This window comes from Salvelinus alpinus, chromosome 2 (assembly GCF_045679555.1).
Source record: "Salvelinus alpinus chromosome 2, SLU_Salpinus.1, whole genome shotgun sequence".
NCBI lineage: Eukaryota > Metazoa > Chordata > Actinopteri > Salmoniformes > Salmonidae > Salvelinus > Salvelinus alpinus.
Window position 1 is genome coordinate 58,165,823 of NC_092087.1, and position 18,383 is coordinate 58,184,205.

The 18,383-nt window shown below is 41.2% G+C and overlaps 1 protein-coding gene across 2 annotated transcripts; it reads right to left on the reverse strand.

Moving 5' to 3' along the window:
* Positions 1-2,471: 2,471 nt before the first annotated feature.
* On the reverse strand, positions 2,472-4,871 carry LOC139565567 (ubiquitin-conjugating enzyme E2 C-like). 2 transcript variants are annotated; one of them, XM_071386013.1, is made up of 7 exons: positions 4,515-4,871; positions 3,887-3,991; positions 3,668-3,695; positions 3,467-3,553; positions 3,061-3,265; positions 2,810-2,869; positions 2,472-2,653 (listed from the first exon to the last, which is right to left on the reverse strand). In XM_071386013.1, the coding sequence occupies exons 2-7, from the start codon at positions 3,985-3,987 to the stop codon at positions 2,616-2,618; spliced, it is 519 nt and encodes a 172-aa protein (XP_071242114.1). In that variant the 5' UTR covers positions 3,988-3,991; positions 4,515-4,871; the 3' UTR covers positions 2,472-2,615. The 2 variants fall into 2 exon arrangements, with proteins under 2 accessions (XP_071242114.1, XP_071242113.1); XM_071386012.1 differs by having other exon boundaries at positions 3,887-3,994; positions 4,515-4,706.
* Between the last annotated feature and the right edge of the window lie 13,512 nt (positions 4,872-18,383).

Here is an 18,383-nt window from a genome sequence, read left to right on the forward strand (position 1 = left end):
GATAAAGTTGGTGGAAATTAGTGGAGTTATTAGTGGTGGCAGAGTATAGATTTGGATTGTAGATTCTGGAATACTGATAGTAATGCTAAGAATATTTTTTAATTGAAATATAAAGGAAGAGGATGAGGGATATTTGCTGTCTAGCCTTGAACCCTTAAAGAAAATACAACTTCATGATACTTTTAAAGTGAACATTAAATGCCAATCATCATAATCATCATCATCAGAGATGACTATCAATATTCAGGACTATATTGGTTTTATAATAACAATACATTCCCCTGGTTTAGTGAAGTTGTGTGAATTTTTTATTATTTGTATTTATTACTGTCATTTATTTAGTCTGTACCATGAATAGGCTATGGTTTGATAGCCTTAAGGTTAGAGATGTGAGCCGGTAACCAGAGGGTTCCCGGATTTTATCCCCAAGATGCTTGGTAGGGATCCTACAGGAAGCGAGCTGGCAGCTGGAGTGTTAACGGCTTCAATATCCCATATAATACCTACTTTTGTGCTCTTGAGCAAGGCACTTTAGATGTGTGTAAGTGTATGGCTAGCTAGTTAGTGGTGGTGCGCGCTAATAGCGTTTCAATCGGTGACGTCACTTGCTCTGAGACCTTGAAGTAGTTGTTCCCTTGCTCTGCAAGGGCCGTGGCTTTTGTGGCGCAATGGGTAACGATGCGTCGAGGGTGGCTGTTGATGTGTGCAGAGGGTCCCTGGATCGAGCCCAGGTAGGGGCGAGGAGAGGGACGGAAGCAATACTGTTACATAAGGTTGGGTAATGAGACAGCAAAAAATATAGAATATCTGTGTAAATGGACCAATTATGGAAGTATTGTATTACATTTTGTTGTATGGTTTCTCTGTGCAGGTTCAGATCACAGGAGGTTCTTAATTTGGGGACGACGGGCTTGTGATAATGGCTGGAGCGGAAGAGGTGGAAGGGTATCAAATACACCACACACACATGGTTTCCATGTGTTTGACGCCATTCCATTTGCTCCGTTCCAGACATTATTATGAGCTGTCCTCCCCTCAGCAGTCTCCACTGGTTCAGATGAATCGTGGCGGAAGTCAGTGGATGAGCTCCAGGCTAGGAAGCAGGTCACAGAGTTTGAGGTTGTCCAGCAGGCCCTGAGCAAGGTGACTGCCTGTTTCCAACAAATGGCCACCTCTGTCGGAAGCAACTCGGACGGCAGATTTCTGAGATGGGCGAGACCAGAGCACTGGCTTATAGAATCTGCACAGGTAAGGCCACTCCAATGCTGTTGAATGCTTAATGGACCTCAAGATCTGGACCCTTCCATTCAAATTCAGGTTATATCTTTTGAAGTGCAACATTTTCAGCCCTTTGGGGTCTATAAAGTATACAATAATGTAATTGACAGAACAATTACATCTGGAACTGAAACCACAAGTGCAAGAATGTGTGTACTTGGGAAATGCATTGTATAGTGTGTGCATCATATGCAAATTCCACTCCGATTCGTCTGTATGTTGTCTCATGATCCAGGTTTGCAGACAGCTGGGAGACTCTGGACAAGAAAATCAACAGGTGGGGGGTGGTGGGTCCCCGTCCTCACTGGGTTAGAGAAGCGCCAACAGGACCTGTCAAAGCCAGTGACGTAATAGACTGCTTCCCCTTGAAACAAAGGAATGACCACTGGGCCCTGGTGAAAACAGGGGCTTCTGATGGTGTCTCTAGGGTGGCGTCAGTCCAAACCCCCCCCCCCCCCTGGCTAGCAGTGGAGTACTGAAGAGGCCTGGGTGGAGGGTGCCCAGTCTCAGAACGAGTGTGACTGGAAGAGATAGAGGTGGTGTCCCAAGATGGTATCATCCCCTAAACTGTTAAGGTGATGTCTATTGACCTGACAAATTTGGGGTGTAATCTTGAACACTTGGTTACTGAATGTTGTCAGTGATGCAGAGAAAACACATGCAGGCATAAGTCATTTTCATTTGGCTAATAAAATGACTGGTGGACAAATGTCTTTGGGTAGTCAAAGCTGCATAACTGGTCCCTAACACCAGTGTTACACTAAGGGAAATTGCTTCCAGTTAGGGCTGACAGTGAGGACTTGTGAAGAGCAGAATGGTCAACCTTTGCATTATCAAAAGTTGGTTTTCGAGAAGTTTAAAATGCAATCTTAAAAGTACCAAGTGGCTTTGGCACCAAGTGTGAGCAAGTCCACCAGAGCCATGGCCCAGTGAGACAGGGGTGTCAGACCGCATAGATGGGGGAAGAAAAAAATGCACCTGTGTAGAATACTGGGATAAATCCTGATGATATCCAATCTAAATTTACAAGCAGCCTTTGAAGGCATTATGAACTATGCAGAGGATAGATGTTTATGGTCATTATATCCATCTTAGTGATATGTCATAAGTATTGAAGTTAGTGATAGATAAATATATTTTTCAAAGTGAAATAAAGCCAAATGTTGAGTGGAAAGTAACCAATAGAGCCACAATTAACATACCTAGACATCTTTATTCACATAGAGGTCATACAAACAAAAATATTGTACAGACATACCCAGTATTGAAATGTACATAATTAGAGTATAGAAAAACACATAGAAATAAAACACATGGCAGGATTATAGGAGCTTGAGTCAGTTCTTGTAGGTTGTGTTCAAATGGACTTTGAAAGCTGAAAGAAAAAAATCCTTTGCTTAATATAGTGCAAGTTTGTTTAACATCATACAACTTGACTCGTGACACGAGTATTAACAGTGTGCGTCCCAAATGACCTATGGGCCCTGGTCAGAAGTGCACCATGTTGGGACAGATGTGTCCATATACTAACCTTCCTGGTTATCCCAAAGCTCAGCAGCAGCAGTGTTCAATGGACTCTCAATGTTGGGCTCTGAAGACAGAGTAGTACAAAGTTAACAAATTGGACAGTGGCACACAAACTCTCAAAACAATAATAAAAACAGGTGACAACTTGGACAGTGATTTGATCGCAAAGCACTGTTAAACCTAGTTGGTTGGGTGAATTCCAGTGAACTTGCTGAACTGAGTGCCATTTATTAATTTCTGTTGGAAGTGCCTTACCTCCTAATAAACTCTGGATGGACAGAAGAATGGACCGTACGTCGTACAGGGCTGACCATTTGTCTTTCAAGATATCGAGACAGATGAAGCCCTGATCATCGACGTTGGGGTGAAAACATGGCGTGACGAACTTCACTCGGGGGGCTTTGTACGGGTAGCCACTGGGGAACTCCAACGACAGCTTGTACCTCAGGCCTTCGTAAACCTAAGAATGAACGATGGAAGTTTTTTGTTATACTGTTTTTGTGTGCAAAAGCATTTCACAGCAAGCGTTTGAATGTTCAAAGGAGTTATACCGTAGACTTGTTGACCATGTTCATATGGTATAGGGTTACTGTTCTTAAAAATCTGAGCAACTACTGAGGCTGTACTTTTCATGCTGGAGTAGAAAGTAAACACGACTTACTGTTCCCTGCGCTCCGTCTATCGTTCCTATCCACTTAAAAAGGTTGTCAGACTCCGGGAAAGCGGAGATCCCTTTATCTCCAGACATCTACACGATGAAGAAATAAACATCAGATCAAGGAAATAGCAATTCTACAAAATATGTTGATTGATATCTCCAATTGTGATTATAAAGAGATGGTCCTACATGGGGAACACTTACCATTAGTGTCATCAGTTCTTGTTGAAGTCTAGGGTATAAAAAGCAAAGATTCAGAAATGCCCAAACTTTTTACCCCGACTAGCCTATGCCCAAATAGTGGCACCAATCAAATGACAGAATACTGTTTGGTTCCTCCACTTACATGTTAACGTTACTTTCCTACTAAAGCTGGGAACTAAGATTAGCTTAAATCTAGATGAACAAAACTAAATGTCAAACCTTTTCGTGACTGAGCCCTTTGCTGCACTCCCACCGGTCTCAGTGCCTTTCAGAGCTGCTGTGGATGAGGCTGCTGCAGGGTCCATATTTTGAGAGGCCATACTTCTACTGGAAGAACAATCGAGAGGACGATAATTAGCTAACGTCGGAAACTAAACTACCTTGCTAGTAAAGACAAATATTAGCTACTTAAACACTCAAGTGCACGGCATTTTGCTTCGCGCCTGCAAGCAACTAACCAGGGTGTTGTCATGACGTTAGCTGGATTTTTTAATTGCCTAGTTATCCATTTCAGCTAGCAAGGCATAGCTAACGTTAGAAATGTTTGCATTGGCTAACGTAGGCCACATATATCCTGGGCTAGGCACAACACAATTTACCACGGTTAGCTAATAACACATGAGTATGTTTGCTAATAATGTTAGCTAGCTAGTTAAACATTGTTACAGCGCAAATGCAAGCTACATTAGCTAGCCAGCTAACGGTTAGCTGAGTGAGTGTTATCTTGTTGCAGCATAAAACAGGTTGAATGACTTCTTTAGCCACCTAACGTTAGCTAAATAACCAACTTAGAACAACCAGCCCCCACCAAAAAATAAGACTCAAATGTTGCCATAATGTAACTTGCCTGATGTGTCTGTTCTGTCTTCACCAACTCAGTTTTTCTGCTACTGAGATTTTCAAACTGTGTAGATATCCCGCCCCCGTTTAAATGTTATTTCTCAAAACGGTGTCACAGCTCTGTTTGCGAACATGACCAATCGCAACTTCATGTTTTAAACAAAGCAACTCCGTAGCAACCATTTGAAAGAATGCGCCTACTAAATACTTCGATGTGATTGGGGGAAAGATCATTCGGAAGTGACAGATTGCCAAATGGTTGGTCCGAATTCATTTGTACAGGTCTGTGCTATTTGGCATCCTTGGGACGACCCTAATCTTAACCTCTGTCTACACCCACAGGTATATCGTGCTGGGGGGCCATGCGCCTGTCAGAGGTCAAATTGTTTTAAATTAATAATTCATTTAATTTAATAGTTCATGGCAGTAACCCTCCAAAAACAATTTTTTTCATAAACCTTTTTTAAATTCCATATATGTACTAGTAAGAGAAGTGTTTGTTTATTGGGCTTCATAGTGTGACTGAAAAAGTGCCCCAGGACATGAAAACCTCCCCCCAAAAATTCTGATTGAAAGTATAATGCTGGGCATACACTACATGATTTCTTAAATCTTAACAACTTGGATGTGCTCACATTTCTCTATTTCCTTGTCCCAAATCCTCAACCCCAGGACATGGGTGCTCACGTTACACAATGATTCCTATTTGATCCTGCCCTCCTCTTCTCCGTTGTCTTAGGGAAAAAACTCTTACATGCAAACAGCAAGCTGCTTTATAAGTGTGCACATTATTATGTGCAGAAACATCACCCCAAAAAAAGACTGAGGCGTAGAATTTGCACCAGCAGATGATTGGGCAGACATGGAGAATATGGATTTATATTCTACAGAGGGAATTGGAGGTGAAAACTTTTAATATTGAAAAGGCAGCTGCATTCTCTCCACAACTCCACCAATCTGTCATCATTGTGGCTAAACCCTGCCTATTTCTACAATTTATCTTCTTAAAATCTGATTTTAAATTTAACCCTAAACTTAACCAGGTTAGGTAAACCTTAACCCTAACCCTAACCTTGCTTATTTTATGCCTAACCCTAACCTCAAATTAAGGTTTTCAGAAATGTTTACGATATAGCCTATTTTGACATAGTGGCTGTCTTAAACTAGTGACAACCTGCATGTTGTTGCTTTCCTCTTAGCCATCCTTGTTTTGGTCTCCAATGCTGAGTGCTCATTGGCTCTTGGCAGTAGTCCTTGTCCAATCGCGTCGTAGCAATGCTCATAATACAAGATGCCAAAATTTCTGACATGCCAGAAAATTATCAGGACATCTGACAGGGGTCTGGAGAACAGAAAGGCCGGCATCGGTGCGTCCTTACCTTGCTCAAACTACGCGAATCCCAACGTACTGATCCTGCACATGTTCATAGAATTTCAACCCGATCATGAAAAGTTGTCTCGGACGGCAAAAAAACGTGACAAATTCGTGGCGAAGTCATGTAGTGTATGTCCGGCTACCGGGGATATCGGCGAATAGATGCCATGGTCAAGGCTACAACGGCGCTAGTGCGATGAGTGGAGCTTACGCAGCTTTTCAAAGCTCATATCAGACCGCGAGCCTAATGCTTCTTATGTTTACTGAACAAAAATATAAATGCAACATGTAGTGTTGGTCCCATGTTTCATGAGCTGAAATAAAAGATCCCAGAAATGTTCCATATGGCCAAAAAGCTTATTTCTCTCAAGTTTTGTCCACAAATTTGTTTGACATCTCTGTTAGTGAGCATTTTTCCTTTGCCAAAAGACTCCATCCATTACACAGATGTGCTGGGGACAATAAAAAGCCACTCTAATACAGTGGGGAGAACAAGTATTTGATACACTGCCGATTTTGCAGGTTTTCCTACTTACAAAGCATGTAGAGGTCTGTCATTTTTATCATAGGTACACTTCAACTGTGAGAGACGGAATCTAAAACAAAAGTCCAGAAAATCACATTGTATGATTTTTAAGTAATTAATTTGCATTTTATTGCATGACATAAGTATTTGATCACCTACCAACCAGTAAGAATTCCGGCTCTCACAGACCTGTTAGTTTTTCTTTAAGAAGCCCTCCTGTTCTCCACTCATTACCTGTATTAACTGCACCTGTTTGAACTCGTTACCTGTATAAAAGACACCTGTCCACACACTCAATCAAACAGACTCCAACCTCTCCACAATGGCCAAGACCAGAGAGCTGTGTAAGGACATCAGGGATAAATTGTAGACCTGTACAAGGCTGGGATGGGCTACAGGACAATAGGCAAGCAGCTTGATGAGAAGGCAACAACTGTTGGCACAATTATTAGAAAATGGAAGAAGTTCAAGATGACGGTCAATCACCCTCGGTCTGGGGCTCCATGCAAGATCTCACCTCGTGGGGCATCAATGATCATGAGGAATGTGAGGGATCAGCCCAGAACTACACGGCAGGACCTGGTCAATGACCTGAAGAGAGCTGGGACCACAGTCTCAAAGAAAACCATTAGTAACACACTACGCCGTCATGGATTAAAATCCTGCAGCGCACACAAGGTCCCCCTGCTCAAGCCAGCGCATGTCCAGGCCCGTCTGAAGTTTGCCAATGACCATCTGGATGATCCAGAGGAGGAATGGGAGAAGGTCATGTGGTCTGATGAGACAAAAATAGAGCTTTTTGCTCTAAACTCCACTCGCCGTGTTTGGAGGAATAGAAGGATGAGTACAACCCCAAGAACACCATCCCAACCGTGAAGCATGGAGGTGGAAACATCATTCTTTGGGGATGCTTTTCTGCAAAGGGGACAGGACGACTGCACCGTATTGAGGGGAGGATGGATGGGGCCATGTATCGCGAGATCTACACCAACAACCTCCTTCCCTCAGTAAGAGCATTGAAGATGGGTCGTGGCTGGGTCTTCCAGCATGACAACGACCCGAAACACACAGCCAGGGCAACTAAGGAGTGGCTCCGTAAGAAGCATCTCAAGGTCCTGGAGTGGCCTAGCCAGTCTCCAGACCTGAACCCAATAGAAAATCTTTGGAGGGAGCCGAAAGTCCGTATTGCCCAGCGACAGCCCCGAAACCTGAAGGATCTGGAGAAGGTCTGTATGGAGGAGTGGGCCAAAATCCCTGCTGCAGTGTGTGCAAACCTGGTCAAGAACTACAGGAAACGTATGATCTCTGTAATTGCAAACTAAGGTTTCTGTACCAAATATTAAGTTCTGCTTTTCTGATGTATCAAATACTTATGTCATGCAATAAAATGCAAATTAATTACTTAAAAATCATACAATGTGATATTCTGGATTTTTGTTTTAGATTCCGTCTCTCACAGTTGAAGTGTACCTATGATAAAAATTACAGACCTCTACATGCTTTGTAAGTAGGAAAACCTGCAAAATCATCAGTGTATCAAATACTTGTTCTCCCCACTGTATGTGCAATTTTGTCACACAATAACAAATGTCTCAAGTTTTGAGGGAGTGTCCAATTAGCATGCTGAATGCAGGAATGCCCACCGGAGCTGTTGCCAGATAATTGAATGTTAATTTCTCTACCATAAGCCACCTCCAACATCGTTTTAGAGAATTTTGGCAGTACGTCCAAACGGCCTCACAACAGCAGACCACCTGTAACCACGCCAGCCCAGCACCTCCAAATTTGGCTTCTTCACCTGCGGGATCGTCTGAGACCAACCACCCGGACAGCTGATGAAACTGTGGGGTAAAAGCCTTATTGTGGGGAAAAACTCATTCTGATTGGCTAGGACTGGCTCCCGAGTGGGTGGGCCTGTCTCCCAAGTGGGTGGGCCTATGCCCACCCATGGCTGCACCCTAGCCCAGTCATGTGAAATCTATAGATTAGGGCCTAATGAATTTATTTCAATTGACTGATTTTCTCATATGAACTGTAACTGTAAAATCTTTGAAATTGCTGCATGTTGCGTTCAGAATAGTTATTTAGTTTAGAAAACAATCTCACTGCAAAAGCGACAGTTGCAGGGATGGTTACAAACAGCTTGAGTGCCGTAGCAACATCAGGGAAACTGGGCAGAAAGGAGGAGTGCGTCAAATACAGCAGTTCAGTAACATCTTTAATTGAGCCGCTCATTCTCCTTGATTGCCGGCCTCAACATGTTAAAGAGATTAACTGTATAGGAAGCTCCAGGGACAGGTCGTCTGGATACTGGGCAGCCAATAAAGTGGCATATGCAAACAGATTATCATATTTAGCATATAACAGTTTTTGAGGGCTTGAACAAAAATATCTGTTTGCGATTTTCGTTCAAATCAAATCAAATTTTATTTGTCACATGCTCCGAATACAACAGGTGTAGACCTTGCAGTGAAATGCTTACTTACAAGCCCTTTACCAACAATGCAGTTAAGAAAATGTTTACTAAATAAACTAAAGTAAAACATTTAATTACATTTTTAAAAATAAAGTAACACAATAAAATAACAATAATGAGGCTATATACAGGGGGTACCGGTACCGAGTCAATGTGCGGGGGTACGGGTTATTTGAGGTCATTTGTACATGTAGGTAGGGGTAAAGTGACTATGCATACTGGTGAACCGGCTTTGAGTTGTGTGGTTGCAATATCAAGTCCCTTATCTCTGGTATATCTTGGCATGCATCTTTCAAGACTACATCTGCAGTGCAATGAACATATAATGCCCAATGTCTCAGGAAAGACTGCCTGGGTTGGCAATACACAGTATAGAAAACATTTTGGCCCACAACCTGGACCTACAGATCGTGGTGAAAACATTTGCACACAAAAAAGGAGTACTTCAGGACACAAGGGGAGTCTCTCAAGTTGGACTTAATTTGATTTAGGCCCATTTTAATTAACCTTGAATTTTGCAGCCCATTTATGTAGGCTATTAGCCAGACAACAATATGCCTAAATAGTGGCTGAATTTATCCTCAAGCCAACTAATTTTTTCCTCATTGTTAGGCTATTTGATGTGTAATGTTTATTAAAAAGTTCATAAATAGCACACCTAAATCGCAGCTAAAGACAGTATGGGGGTGGCAGGTAGCCTGACGAGTAGAAGCGAAACCCTGAGCTGACAACCCCCCCCCAAAAAAACCGAACCCTGTCGTCGTCGCTGTCCTCCATAATCTCATTCTGTCTGTCGCCAAGGAAGGGTTTCGCATCTCCCCATCACTTCTTCCCATGTCCAGAAATCCTTCCCTCTTTGGGCACGGTGCTTGGTCCTGGATTGATGGGATATTCTGTCACGTCCGCTGGAATAATTATTGGACCAAGCTGCAGCGCGATATGGTTTCCACATATTATTTATTAGAAACACACAAAACAACAAAGAAACAAACAAACAACGAACCGTAACTAAGAGGTGTAACATACACTAACTCAAAAACAATATCCCATAAAACACAGGTGGAAAAAATGCTACTTAAATATGATCCCCAATTAGAGACAACGATAGCCAGCTGCCTCTAATTGGGATCATACCAAACACCAACATAGAAAAACTAAACTAGAACTCTATATAGAAAATAATAACTAGAAAACACCCCAGTCACGCCCTGACCTACTCTACCATAGAAAATAAGGGCTCTCTATGGTCAGGACGTGACACCCGCACCTATTTCAGTCAAGCATTGGACGTCCCAAGGATCCCGGACCATTTTCAACGGTAGTCATCTACGATGACACAGCGCGCATCAAATGAAAGTCTAAAAGGGCTCCATGGGTCGTCCCAACTCTGACGTCACCCCACTGACACAGCGGGAAGTAGGGGTACTGAGGGTGCTATAACGGCATTTTCTATTGCATCAGGATTAATGCTGAATGTTTCTAAATGTGAAATCTTATGTTTATTTGACTCTGATGATAAAGAAATTGAAAATATTCCTGTAAAGGACTGTGTTAAATATTTAGGAATACATCTGTCAAAAAAACACTTAGTCAGACAACATTTGAATTTCTCTCCTAAAATTAAGAGAACTCAAAATATATGTAATAATTGGCTACAAAGAGATCTTTCTATACTTGGGAGAGTACTTCTGTCCAAGGCAGAGGGACTGTCTCGTTTTGTGTACCCCTCATTATCGTTATGTGTAAATCCAGCTACTTGTAAAGAGATCAATAAGACCTTTCTTGACTTCATCTGGAAAAATAAGTCTCACAAACTAAAAAAATCTGTCCTTTCTAACAAAAGAGCTGAAGGCGGTCTAGAAGTGTTGGATTTTGTTGACATAAATAACACTTTCAAGATAAACTGGCTGAAAAAAATGTTTGCTCGATACTGACTCAATATGGTATTTCATTCCAAATAATGTGTTTAATAAATTGGGAGGTCTTCGATTTTTACTGAAATGTAATTATATTCCTGAAAGATTACCTGCTAAATTGGCTAGGTTTCACCAACAAGCTTTAATGGCCTGGAAAATATGTTTCCTGCACAATTTTTCCCCTCATAAAGCTCTTTTGTGGAATAATTCAGACATCACTGTAAGGAATAAGTCATTGTTCTACCCCAGCTGGCATGAGAGGAATATTTACTTTGTTCTAGATATTTTCGACAACAAGGGTAATATTCTCACATATGAACAATTTATAACAATGAAAGAGTTTCCAATACCTTTCAGAGTTTATTTCTGTGATCAAAGCCGTTCCCAGTGGTCTAACTACACTTATGAAAAGTCATCTAAGTTTTGGGAATGATCACAAAGTTTATCCAGAACTCAGATTGGAAGGCGTGGGCTTACTTGAGAAATCTTGTTGTAATAAATATATAAGACAAATTCTTCATTCATAAAACCAACTTACACCGAGAGGAAAGTTTTTCTGGAACATGCTTATTCCTGACATTGTCTGGAAAAATGCATGGTTAAGGCCTTACAAATACTGTATACCAAACAAAGTTAAGGAAGTGCACATCAAAATTTTACATAAGATATATCCATGTAACTCTATGATTTCCAAATTTGTGGCTATTGATGATATCTGCGTTTTCTGTGAAAAAGAAGGTGAGAATCTGTCTCACTTGTTCTTTGAATGTAAATTTGTGTCAGAATTTTGGGAAAACCTTGCAAAGTACTTATTTACCATTATGAACACTGCCTATAATTTTAACATAAAATATATAATATGTTACTATTGCAATGATAACAAAACCACTGAAATTATTGTTACTTTTTTAAATTCTTGTTGCCAAATACTTTCTACACAAACAAAAATTCCAAAATTCTATACCAAAATTACCAATTTTTCTGATTGAATTTAATTATCTTATTAAAACACTAACCCTGGTGAATAACAACAAGAATAACACCTCCATTAATCATTATAATAAGATATTTTCAGAGTGAATATAATTGCACTTAAATTGTTTATTTTTTGTATTTTATTTTTATATTTTTTGTATGTTTGAGCACTGTTAATACCTGTGTTTGGTTTGCTAGACATGTTTGATGTAGCAATGTAAGTAGATTTTTGTATTATGAATAAAATACTTTTTTTTTTTTTTTTAAACAACAACAAAAAATAAAAATAAAAAAGGGGTACTGAGGGTGCTGCAGCGCCCCCTGATAAATCAGAAAAGTACTGTATGGCCTTTACTACTCCCGAGTGGACCAAAATAGCCATTACACACAAAAAAAACATCTTCCCACAACCATGCCCATTGAAGTTCAAATTTACAAATGGTTAAAAGGATACTTTGAGATTTTGGCAAGGAAGCCCTTTATCTACTTCCCCAGAGTCAGATGAACCAGTGGATACCTTTTTTATGCCTTTGCGTGCAGTTTGAAGGAAGTTGCTAACTGGTGTTAGCGCAATTGCTAACTAGCGTTAGCGCAATTGCTAACTAGCGTTAGCGCAATGACTGGAAGTCTATGGGTAGCTGCTAGCACGCTAGTATATACCATAGACATCCAGTCATTGCGCTAACACTAGTTAGCATTGACTCACAAAACAACTTCTAACTTCCTTCATACTGGATGCAGAGGCATAAAAATGGTATCCATGAATTCATCTGACTCTAAGGAAGTAGATAATTAAGTGATAATACCCGAGAAGCAGTGGTGGGCCGTTAGGGCCAGCAAGGCCTTCTCTGCTGGCCTAAACATCATCAGAATAAAAAAATGTTTTAAATATATTTTCCCACAAATATGTATTAAATTATTCCCCAGAGTAAGAGTTATACTCTTCATTTCATAGCTTTCCTCTTGGTTGCACTGCTTCCAGCCCCAGGTTGAGATTTGGAGGGCTGGTCTTTATGTTAGATCTTTTATCCAATCATATTCAGCCATCATGTGTTGCCAGGGGTCTAAAATCTGCCCTCAGGCCTTCAGAATCAACAGTGCGGGCGCTTGTAGGTTAAAGTGAATAGAAATGAAAATTTAGTGTCAACCAATCAGCTTTAGAGTTGGCTATTGTACGCCTGCTGGCTGGCTCCAGTGTTACACAGGAGCCAGCTAGCAGGCGTAGTGCGTGCACGTCTTTTGATTGGATTACCAATATTGAGAGGCAGGTCCTATGGGCAGGTCTATGCAGAACCTCAGAACTAGGAAACTGAATTTGATAAACGAATTAATTTGCGTACTACTAAGCTGTTTTTTCAACCCACAATGGCGGAAGGAGGAGAAGATATCGATTTGGTCGAGGATATAATTATAACGCCATTCTCAAGACGAACTTTTCAAGAAAATTTAGACATTGTAAGGAGAGGTCGCCCGACGCCGACGCTACAAAGCCTGTCACAGGCGGGAAAGGGGTTCGTTCGCCACTTTCAAAGTTCCAACTACGAGCGCTATCAATGGCTCACAGGCTCCGAGAAGCACTGCAAACTGTACTGTTGGGAATGCCAATTATTTGCAAGTGATCGATTTGGTGTTTGGAGCCACACTGGCTTTGCAAACTTGAGTTGTCTAACCAAGGCAGCAACGAGACACCAAAGTACGGCTGGGCACTTACAAGCAATGGTGCTTTTGAAAACTTTTGGGGACACCCGAGTGGATCTACAGCTCAACGAACAAGCGCGCAGGGCAACGGAGCTGCACAATGAAAAGGTGAAGAAAAATAGGGAAATATTGAAAAGACTCATTGATTGTGATTTATCCGATTTGAAGATGTGACAAGCGGCAAGCGAGCTGATGACATTGCCGCTCTTATTTTTCATTTCTTGGAGGAAAAGGAATGTAGTCTGGATAAAGTTGTGGCAGTGTTTTGATGGTGCAGCAGTCGTGGCATCTGGACTCAATGGGGTGCAAACTAAAGTTAAGGAGAGGGCACCGATGGCCTTATTCATTCACTGCTATGCACATCGACTAAATTTAGTACTGACTCAAGGAGCCTCAAAGCTTAAAGAATGCAAGGTCTTCTTTGCTAACCTCAATGGCCTTGCAGCATTTTTCTCACGATCCCCTAAGCACACGCAACTGCTGGATGACATCTGCAAGCGTCGTCTTCCTAAGGTTGCACCAACAAGGTGGCAATATACATCTAGATTGGTCAATGCAGTCTTTGAAAAGAGAGTTGCCCTAAAGGAGCTGTTTAACCACTTACTGGAACATCATGATGACCATGACGGGGATACTGTGCTTATGGCTGATGGATTTAATGCACGTTTGGATGATTTTGAGTTTTGTTTTTTGCTTGAAACATTCAATGGGATTTTTAATTATTCGGATGTGCTTTTTGGAATTCTACAGAAACAAACTTTGGATGTACAATTCTGCCTGACAAGGGTGAACGAGTTTTGTGACACAATTGAGTGAGAGAGGCGCAGGTTCAGTCAAATCTACGATGACACAGCGCGCATCTCAAGTTCACCCAGCGCACGCAGAGGCCCAGCACAAGAAGACCCTCGCACATACTACCAACAACTCCACAGCAATATTCTGGACAATATTCTTTGCCAGATACGAAACAGGTTTCAAGACCACGAAAAATGTATGTTTCTCTCCCTCCTGGACCCCCAGCACTTTCAGACCTACCGGGAAAAAATCCCGCAAACAGCCTTCTCCAGCTTAACAGAGAGTCACGGAACACTGTTCGACCTATCCAAGCTAAAAACAGAACTGACTGTAATGTATGCTATGACTGATTTTGAAGGGAAAAGTCCCTCTGATCTCCTTGATTTCCTTAAGCAGAAAAATCTGAATGAGGACATGGGGCAACTTTACACATTGGCATGTGTGACAGTGACTATCCCTGTGTCCACGGCTTCTGTCGAGCAGTCATTCTCGGCCTTAAAGCGAATCATAACGTATTCCAGAAATGCTACTGGACAGACTCGGCTTTCAGCATTAGCCTCCATGTCGATAGAAAAGGACTTATTGATGGAACTAAAACGCACAGATAGACTGTACAACAGAGTCATTGAAGTCTTCTTGAGGAAAGAAAGGAGGAAGGATTTTGTGTTCAAATAATCAGTCTTTGGTGAGTAGGCATACAATGCATTAAATTTTTTATTAAATGTGTATGTATGTTTCGCATTTTATTTCGTTAATATTAAATAGCCTATATATTAACAAAATAAAATGGCAAATAGCCTATGTTGCAAATTATTTGTTTTCTTTCTTTTATTTTCAGTGAATAGTTATGTGTCTTTATCATCACGGTGAAACTGCTTTGGGTGCGACAATGCGCTGTTTAGTGAACACACTGTATTTTTTTTTCTTCTCAAAGTTTGTGGACCAGAAATGGATAGAAGAATATTAATATAACTCTGTTGCACTCGACTATGTTCTTGCTTATTAGTTGAACTGTACTGTACTCTTCCCCTGCAATTCTCTGAATAAAAATGTCAATTTCAAGGTGACGCAACGCCTGGTTATACTGCGTTTCTGTCTAAATGTATAGTGTCTAGAGCCATGGCATCATAATGATGGTAATAAGAGGTGGATTAATTCGGGTGGGACTGTGTAGGACTTCACTGAAGGCCCAGGCCCCAGGCACGCCACTCCCGAGAAGCCAGTGTTTGGAGGATACATTGGCATGGGTGTTGTTAGTAAACTGTGCCAATATATCCTCCAAACACTGGCTTCGAGGGCATTATCACTTATATACAATGGGTTACCAACATATTAAAATAATGATTTAGATATTTTCATTAAAAACCTTGTTTTGATTAATTTATTCATACTATTTCATCCTTCCACAAAATATAGTCCGACACAAATCTAGGGTTGCTACCGAAGCCAGCTGGTCGTTTGTTCTATCGGTTCGGTTGCCAGAGACGCAACCCAGTCATTAAGTATTTTTGTTCTGTATATATGGACGTTCATTCAAAATATTCTATTGCCATACTGGCTGGCAACGTTCTTATCCCTTCCTTCCTAGTGTAACAGTATAACTTTAGACCGTTCCCTCGCTAACTAGCTAGCCATTTCACATCCGTTACACTAGCTAGCCAACAACGGCTAACTTACAGTCACATCAAACAGTGCAGCCAGAATAACAACAAAGTAGCTGCATTTGCATTAGTTTAAGCTGTTTTCTAGTGTAACTTATTTGGATACACCCATAACAATGAGCTAATAATGTGCAATTTCACCTGACATAGAAAATTTGCTCTCTAGGCAGGACACTGTTGTTCAGAGGAGCTAGCCAACAACACAGCTAACACAATCCATTCAAACTGGAGCTGGAAAGACTGCAAACTAGCTGCACTTAGTTTTGTTTAAACTGTTTTCTATTGATAGTCCTTTGTATATATCCATAAAGATTATGCTGATGTAACGGATGTGAAATGGCTAGCTAGTTAGCGGGTACGCGCTAATAGCATTTCAATCGGTTACGTCACTTGCTCTGAGACCTGAAGTAGGGTTTCCCCTTGCTCTGCAAGGGCCGCGGCTTTTGTGGAGCGATGGGTAACGACGCTTCGTGGGTGTCAGTTGTTGATGTGTGCAGAGGGTCCCTGGTTCGCGCCCGTGTCGGGGCGAGGGGACGGTTTAAAGTTATACTGTTACACTGATTCATGTTTTCGACTGGCTGAGAAAAGCTGCCTGTCGGTCTCGTCCCGACTCCCGACACGTTCATTACTATGGGACAGCTGGAGATCGAATTTGAATATTGAAACAATGTTGCAAATGTCGGAGACAAACAGCTAGGTTTATACAAATTCTGACCACTATGATCTACAGTGCATTTGGAAATTATTCAGACCCCTTGACTTTTTCCACATTTTGTTAGGTAACAGCCTTGTTATTTTTTATCAATCTACACACAATAACACATGACAAAGCAAAAACAAGTTTTAAAATTAATTTGCAAATTTATTAAAAATAAAAAACGTAAATATCACATTTAAATACAGTTGAAGTCGGAAGTTTACATACACTTAGGTTAGAGTCCTTTAAACTAGTTTTTCAACCACTCCACAAATTTCTTGTTAACAAACTATAGTTTTGGCAAGTCAGTTAGGACATCTACTTTGTGCATCACACAAGTAATTTTCCCAACAATTGTTAACAGATTATTTCACTTTATCACAACTCCAGTGGGTCAGAAGTTTACATATACTAAGTTAACTGTGCCTTTAAACAGCTTGGAAAATTCCAGAAAATGATGTCCTGGCTTTAGAAGCTTCTGATTGACTCAAATGATGTCAATTAACCTATTGGAGGTGTACTTGTGGATGTATATCAAGGCCTACCTTCAAACTCAGTGCCTCTTTGCTTGACATAATCGGAAAATCAAAAGAAATCAGCCAAGACCTCAGGAAAAAAAGTGTAGACCTCCAAAGTCTGGTTCATCCTTGGGAGCAATTTCCAAACGCCTGAAGGTACCACGTTCATCTGTACAAACAATAGTACGCAAGTATAAACATTATGGGACCACGCAGCCATCATACCGCTCAGGAAGGAGACGCCTTCTGTCTCCTAGAGATGAACGTACTTTGGTGCAAAAAGTGCAAATCAATCCCAGCACACCAGCAAAGGACCTTGTGAAGATGCTGGAGGAAACAGACACAAAGGTATCTATATCCACAGTAAAACGAGTCCTATATCGACATAACCTGAAAGGCCGCTCAGCAAGGAAGAAGCCACTGCTCCAAAACCGACATAAAAAAGCCAGACTACAGTTTGCAACTGCACATGGGGACAAGATCAAACTTTTTGGAGAAATGTCCTCTGGTCTGATGAAACAAAAATAGAACCATTTGGCCATAATGACCATCATTATGTTTGGAGGTAAAAGGGGGAGGCTTGCAAGCCGAAGAATACCATCCCAACCGTGAAGCACAGGGGTGGCAGCATCATGAGGGGAAATTATGTGGATCTATTGAAGCAATTGAAGCAACATCTCAAGACATCAGTCAGGAAGTTAAAGCTTGGTCGCAATTGGGTCTTCCAAATGGACAATGACCCCAAGCATACTTCCAAAGTTGTGGCAAAATGGCTCAAGGACAATAAAGTCAAGGTATTGGAGTGGCCATCTCAAAGCCCTGACCTCAACCCTATAGAACATTTGTGGGCAGAACTGAAAAAGAGTGTGCGAGCAAGGAGGCCTACAAACATGACTCAGTTACACCAGCTCTGTCAGGAGGAATGCGCCAAAATTCACCCAACTTATTGTGGGAAGCTTGTGGAAGGCTACCTGAAACGTTTGACCCAAGTTAAACAATTTAAAGGCAATGCTAACAAATACTAATTGAGTGTATGTAAACTTCTGACCCACTGGGAATGTGATGAAAGAAATAAAAGCTGAAATAAATAATTCTCTACTATTATTCTGACATTTCACATTCTTAAAATAAAGTGGTGATCCTAACTGACCTAAAACAGGGAATTTTTACTAGGATTCAATGTCAGGAATTGTGAAAAACTGAGTTTAAATGCATTTGGCTAAGGTGTGTGTAAACTTC